Here is a 7,139-nt window from a genome sequence, read left to right as displayed (position 1 = left end):
CTGCACTTGTGCACCTTTTTGCAAACATTTTTGTGACCTCTAAGCAATAAATGAAATAAGCCTTTTGGGCTGAATCTGGACAAGTGCGGATCTTTTTCATCTTTGTATCTTTAATAGTTCTAATTATCAAAATTAAAACAAACAAACAAAACTTTTGAAATGCTTTACTTTACATGTAATTAATCTAGAATATATGAAACTTTTTAAAATATTAAAAAAAAAAAAAAACTTTTTCACTTATTCTCCTCCAAAATGTGTCATCTACCCCTCTATTCATGCTCATAGACTCAGTAAGGAAAGTGAAGTGGTGTTGACTGAAGACATTTCTTGTGTCCTCGCATAACTCTTTAACTGTACTATTCCACTTCACTGGCCTCCACAGCTGCGTTCTGTGACTCTTCAGGTCATCGCTGCTCTTAAGCGATACCCTGATAAACACTAAAATACACTCAGTTCTCAGCATACACTCCAGTGCCCTTACATTTAGCACTCTACAGACAGTTTTTTTTAGCCCCCTCAGCACCGGGTCCAGGACAACAACCCCTTCTAACCTGAAATGCAGCTTACAACCCTGTTTGCTGTTATTTTTGTTATTTCTAGCAATAAACAGAAAATAAACATCAAAATTAAAGAGATTGTACATCTAAAAATGAAAATCGTTTACTCACCCTTATGTCATTCCAAACCTGTCATTCCAGTCACTTTCTTTCTTCTGCCAAACACAAAAGAAGATTTTTTGAAGAATGTTTTTGTCCGTACCAATTAAAGTCAATAGGGTCCAAACCAACATTCTTCAAAATATTTGTTGTTTTGCAGACAAAATAAATTGACTATATTTTTGACTATGACTATAAACTATAAAATAAAATAATCAAAATAAAAAAAAAATTGAATAACTATGAAAGAATGAGTAACAAGATTTACAAATTTAGCTTAAATTAAGCTATTCTCTCTCTCTCTCTCTCTCTCTCTCGGAAGTCCGTCAATTCTGACGTGGACGATACATTGCTATTGATCATTCTTAGAGTGGGCACATAAATGACTGCGGAGACCAAACTCTGAGCCGCAGATGCGCCCACAGTAGGGATGTAACGATTCACTCATCGCGATTTGTTTAGCATCTCAACCGATTTGAATCGTCACATATTTGAATCGATTTTCAACCAGCTCGCGGTTAATCGTTACATCCCTAGCCCACAGTGTTGACACTTCGGACCCTTTGGGGTGACAGGTACAGCAGCATGCCTGCGGTGTCGGCGTTCCTCTGCCGCCTGGGTCATGACCATTTCCCAGGCATCAAGACCGGTTCTTTCAGGTGGACTTCCAGGAGACTCTGTCAGCCGCCAGACCTTCGAGGGACATTGCTGGGATGCCACAAGCCTTCAGTATAAATTTCACGTGATCTACATAACATTTTTTTGGCAGCCCACAGTGCGCTGTCCTTGCAGGAGCTTACCATACAGCAGCTGCAGTGGCATCCGGTCAGAGGACAATCTAATAACATGACCGTCCCAGCGCAGTTGTCGCTGGTAGAGGATATATTCCAAAGAGGTGATGTTGGCTTTGTGCCGAAGTTTGTTATGAGTGACATGATGCCACCAGCGGATGCCAAGCATGTTTTGAAGGCAGTGGGTATGAAAGGCTTCTAGTGCTTTGATATGGTGGCGATAGGGGGTCCAGGATTCACAGCCATACAAAAGAGCAGACAGGCAGATTGCTTTGTACACTCCGATCTTGATTGACAAGGCCAAGTTGCAATTTAGATACACCTGGTGCATCAGGCGACCAAAGGAGGAAGAGGCTTGTTTAATTCAGTGTTGAATTTCATAAGATTTCTTATTAACTTCATTGATTTTGTAGCCGAGAACGAAGAAAGGTTGACAGGACACAGCTGACTCGTACGAGAGAATTAACAGGACCTCTGGTTTCTTGGTATTAACGACTAGCCCTGCACGGCAAGGATATTGTGCATTGTGGCTGACCAAAGCAGCATCATCCGCATACTGGAGCTCAAACACTGATGATGTTGTGACTTTTGACTGAGATCTCAGACGACGGGGGTTAAAGAGGCAGACATCAAGGCGATACTTAAACTGGATACCGTTACCCCCGGAGATGCCATCACAAAACAGCAATGTCACAGCTGCCAGGAAAAAACTGAAGATGATGGGAGCCAGTACACACCCTTGTTTGACACCAACAATGACTTCAAAGGGCTCTGACTCAAGACCATCAGTGATGACCAACATGAAATTCATGCAAAACTGACCCAAAACAAGGAGGGCAGCCAAATTCAACATGCTGTTAACTAAAGATGTAAGAAAAGGTCCCCAAAAAAACATGGATATTACTTGTGGTCCTTTCGTCAGATACAGTATGAAATATTAAAAATCAAGTTGAGCACATTGCATTGTGGGATACAGAATTAAGCACAGCTCTGGTTACATGCTGGTTATTTTGAATAACTATGAAAGAATAAGTTACAAGATTGTAAGTACTAGGGGTTGCAAATTTAGCTTAAATTAAGCCTTTACTCAGTAGGTAATAGCCTTGTGGTTATGGATAAATGTGAATTTTCCATGAATTAAATATTTTTTGATCAAACTTAAATGGGAGTAAATAAAAAATGAATAAAATCGATGTATAAAATTAGTAAAATTAGAGTGTGGTCATTTACTTTTTTCTGCCATTAAGTAGAAAAATCCAAGTTTATTTCTTGGGTGGCACAGTTAAAAAAATATTGCATATTTTTTGAAATAGGGGAAAATCATGTAGTAACCAGGTTACACAAAATTTAAAAGTAGTTAATGTAAAGTAGTTTTTTCTCCAAAGCATGTTGCTTTAATAGATTTAATTCTGTTAAATGTACACATTTAGTTAACACATTTAATTCTGTCTGTATATTACAGATTGTACTGGAGAACAGCAGTCGTGAGGATAAACATGAATGTCCATTTGGGCGCAGTAGTATCGAACTGACGAAGATGCTGTGTGAAATTCTCAAAGTGGGAGAACTTCGTAAGTGTCATCATTTTAAAACTTCATCTTTTATTTACCATTGACTTGTGAGATGTCTCCATTGAGTTTCGTTATTGCAAGAATCGTTTTCGTCTTTCTTCCACACATGTTGAGAGTGAACAGTTGCCAGCAGTGAAGATAAAAGGCAACATTAGACTTTATAATTGTAGAGGAGTTCATAAATGAATGAAGTAAAGAGTCTAATGTTTGCCCTCTTCCACCTCTGCAGTGTCTGAGCTTTTGCGACTTGCTTTTATGTCTCAAGTTGAGGCTACAACAACTGACGTTGTCTGACTTGAGTTAATGCATAAGGATTGAGACTAGTCTGACTCAAATTCAAGGCAGGATGCTTGGTTGGGTTGTTTCAAACTTGCACATAGGGGAAAGAGTAATGGAAAGTGGCAGAGAGTGACAGAGATGATATATGGAGGTAAGCAGGACAGAGAGGTGTGGGATAGATCTCGACGGGCGGCACTGTAAGGTGTTATATGTGTGACTGTGAAAGCACAATGACTCATGGATGTCCAATGAGTTACAGTAGAAACATTTATAACTAGATTTTCTTTATGAAGAAGTGGTGTTTGCCAGTGCAGAACTTTGTTGTAGGTGGTTTCCATAGATATGTGCACATAGATGCCATATTTGAGCGCTCTAGACACGTCAATGCATTCGCCATCTTGGAATAGTTAACGTGTTGTCACTCACAGTAAACATCAATGAGATTTCCAAGATGCCACACCATTACACAGCCTCTGGTTGTAAAAACCGCGATTTAAATTCCTGAAGAAATGTAATGAACTTACTCTCACAGGTGAGAATGTGTTGGTTTGTGTTTTAATATGTATTAACTCATGTTACATGTTTTTAAAACTATGGTTTAACTTTTTTTAAATAGTGTCAGCTAATGGCTTCATTTTGTTGTATTGTGTTAGTTTAGCAAAATCATCTGTTGAAGGTGTTGATATATGCATATAACCAGTGGTGTAATAATACCCACTTCTAAATCCCATCTAATGCGCATCATTCATTAGTGTCCAGCATTAGGCAAAATCACGACAATCCACCACATGAATAGCTAATCCAATCGCATGTAAAAAAAACTATAAAAAAAAAATACAAATATTCCCTAAAATAGTCAGTAAAGACAGCGGTCAGGACCATGGTGCCGGCTTCCTTTGAAATATGTTTGATAATTGCGCCCGCTCCGTCCCCGACCCCAGTGAGAGAGGATGCCGATTGCCGACAGTGGCAGAGATGCTGCCTGTTCATGCACGACAGCATGTCAGTGGAGGCGCGCAGAGTGGTAAAATAATAGTTAATTATTGATTACTAATTTGAATTAGTACATTAGAATGAAAACAATAGCTTAAAAACCGGTAAACTCCTGTAAACTTCTCAGTCCAAGGATCCAGAGTAAACGAATGCATTCAAACAGTAAGTTCAAAAAAGCTCTAATACAGAGAAAACCCAACCGATTTCATCAGATATTGTGGAGATTTGAGTCTAGATCAGTAAATTATTATTTTCAGCGTGCATTTGGTTTAAAAGCACGAGTGTTATACTGGATGGTGATTGAAGGTGTTTTAGATCATGCGCTGGTCTAGTTAATCTGAATGGATCCGTATCGTAGCATGTAAGGTCAAGACAGCAGGTTTAGTGGTCTTTTGGCGTCTCCCTGTGGTCCTGTTTGATATCGCAGCTTGACTGGTGCTTATTTATATTAAATTCTGGATAAATTGATAGTCACGATTCTTTTTTAAAAGAGATCATGATTTTCCTACAAACAGACAACTAAACAAAATAGCATGTAATTTAGTACAGGTTCTGACAAAATGTTAATTGCTGCAGTCTATTTTTTCAATTTGAATGATTGCAAAATCTGCACCTCTTCTGTGGCTAATTTTAATTTCATAATAATCTTTACTCCGTGAAGTCAAGCAGCAGAAGTTAAGTGACAATATGCAAATACTACTGGTCCATTTTGGGGTGAACTAAATATACAAGATTAGTTTTACACGTCACTGTGTATAACACAGGGTGTTCATCCTTTGCTGGGTCGCTTTAAAAACAATTGGGGCATAAATTAAGAGTATACCCACTTCTCCAGACACCACTACACCACTGCATATAACTACGGTTGCAGACACACAGTCAACTTCTTCTCGATTGTTCACGGATCAGCTTTGACCGTTCCAATATGGCAGACTTACAGAAACAGCCGCTAATGAGGCTTCTATGGTGGTTTCTAAGCATTTGCTATGTAGTTGCTAAGATGTTCTGAGTGTTTTTAACGTATTACCAAAGTCCCTTTAAGACACTCGGTGGCCATCTTTGAAATGCCTCTCGGGCATGCAAGTGCAGCTCCTATCTTTCTGAATGGTGAAACATCAAGTTCTCCAAAACTGTTCACCAATCTTACGATTAAATTTCATATTTGAATCACCAATGAAATCTGACAACAACTGCCTCATGAATATTGTCTCTTATGCTCCAGTAGCGTTAAAAAAAAGAGCTTTTTTTCAGGACAGACCAGCCAATGCACATGTGCAGTCCTAGTGCAGAATGCTGACTGTTTCTATAGCAACTGGGGCTTCAAACGGCAGCTGCAGTGACGCGATTGGCTCTTTTATTGAGAAGGCGGGACTATTCAGCAATATTGCGTATTACACTTTCTCCTATTCATAAGTAATAGGAGTGCACCGTCTTTGGTATATCTAAAGTCTTTGGTATTACTATGAGGTTGCTAGGGTGTTCTAGGTGGTCGCATACTGTCAAACAGGCCATTCCGATGACATTCTGTGGCCGGTTGCATAAACTGCTTAGACTAGTCTTAAAAAGTCAGTTGTCAGTTTTTTTTCTTCATAACTGGTCATAACTTCAAGTCAGATACACAAAGGTAGATTGGTCTAATTTGAATCTGAAATGTAAGACTGATTACCCCTTGCCTAACTGCTAGTTGGTCAAGCTAGTTTTTAAGTTGTAACTATTTCTTGAGACAAAGACAAAGTGGCCATGTTTGTGCAACCAGCATTTGGGTTGCACATGGATAAATCCATAAATGTAAGTCTGTTGGATTTTTTTTGTCCATTTTTATGGTTCAAGCTTTATGGTTTATGGTATCATTCATGTCCAGTGCATTACTAGTCTACTCACTATAAAGAAGTTAATCTTCTAGTCATATAGTATTTAGATAAGATTTTCTGCCCCCAGATCTGTCATTTCTACCTCAGTTTGGTGGCTCATTTCCTTGTGGGCCTGTCTAAGATTCTCCTATCCTACTCTGGAGTGCTGAGGAATCACAAAGAACTATAAACCCGTTGCTATATTCAGTCACGCACCATTTAATGTAGCACAGTTGGAGTGATTCATCACATTTATTAAGCACAATATCGAGAGAGTAATGAGCAGCCAGCAAAGCATTTTATTGTTTAAAAACTCCATTTGGTATTCTGATTCAAGTTAGCAGAGAAGACGTTATTAGCACAACCTCACTGACAGCTTTTGGGCGTTATTGAACGGCAAGTATATTCTCAGTGGAGATTGCACCACCATCCTGTCATCAGAAACCTAATTAAATGAACTTGCTGAGAAAGCTTAAAGTAATTCCTCATTTAAAAGTAATGTGTGCGCGTTTGAAAGCCTTTTTGACTTTTGGCAGGTATTTTTGTTCAAAGTGATTTATAGTGCACTTACGGAGCTTAGTGAGGGTAGATTCTATATTTGAGTTGACGTGGGTGTGAAGGATGTCGAATGGCTTGTTTTAATTGTAGCGAATCAGCTCATAAGGGAAATATGAATAATTAATCATAACTAGTTATAATTAATTATAAATATTTAGATCCGCTGTAGATATTTACTTGACCTCTCAGGGTCAACTGTCTGTCAATTCTAAGAACGTTAATTTCCTGGTTAAGGGAAATAACTTTCTTACTGTACAATTCTACAAAGAGCTTGTAGCATAAATATGCATGATTAAGTGACTCCAGTTATGAGCAAACAATGAACAACGTCAAGTGTGATACAAGTAAGACTTTATTAACTACATAAACACTTAAACTAGTCTAACATACTACATAAACGCTTAAACTGGTCTAACATACACATACACACACACACACACG

The 7,139-nt window shown here is 38.5% G+C and overlaps 1 protein-coding gene across 5 annotated transcripts in view; it reads left to right on the top strand.

The window, feature by feature from the left end:
- The window catches only part of LOC107653845 (engulfment and cell motility protein 1-like), a 106,346-nt gene that overhangs the window by 63,961 nt on the left and 35,246 nt on the right, over positions 1 to 7,139 (top strand). For all 5 annotated transcript variants that reach the window (XM_016440699.1, XM_016440697.1, XM_016440701.1 and 2 more), the window contains one exon: positions 2,910 to 3,018. In XM_016440699.1, coding sequence (XP_016296185.1) covers positions 2,910 to 3,018 — 109 coding nt within the window. The remainder of the gene's footprint in view (positions 1 to 2,909; positions 3,019 to 7,139) is intronic.

Source organism: Sinocyclocheilus anshuiensis, unplaced genomic scaffold, assembly GCF_001515605.1.
Source record: "Sinocyclocheilus anshuiensis isolate Anshui unplaced genomic scaffold, SAMN03320099.WGS_v1.1 scaffold223, whole genome shotgun sequence".
NCBI lineage: Eukaryota > Metazoa > Chordata > Actinopteri > Cypriniformes > Cyprinidae > Sinocyclocheilus > Sinocyclocheilus anshuiensis.
Note: the sequence above shows the minus strand (reverse complement) of the source record. Positions and strands in the feature narration are given on the sequence as shown.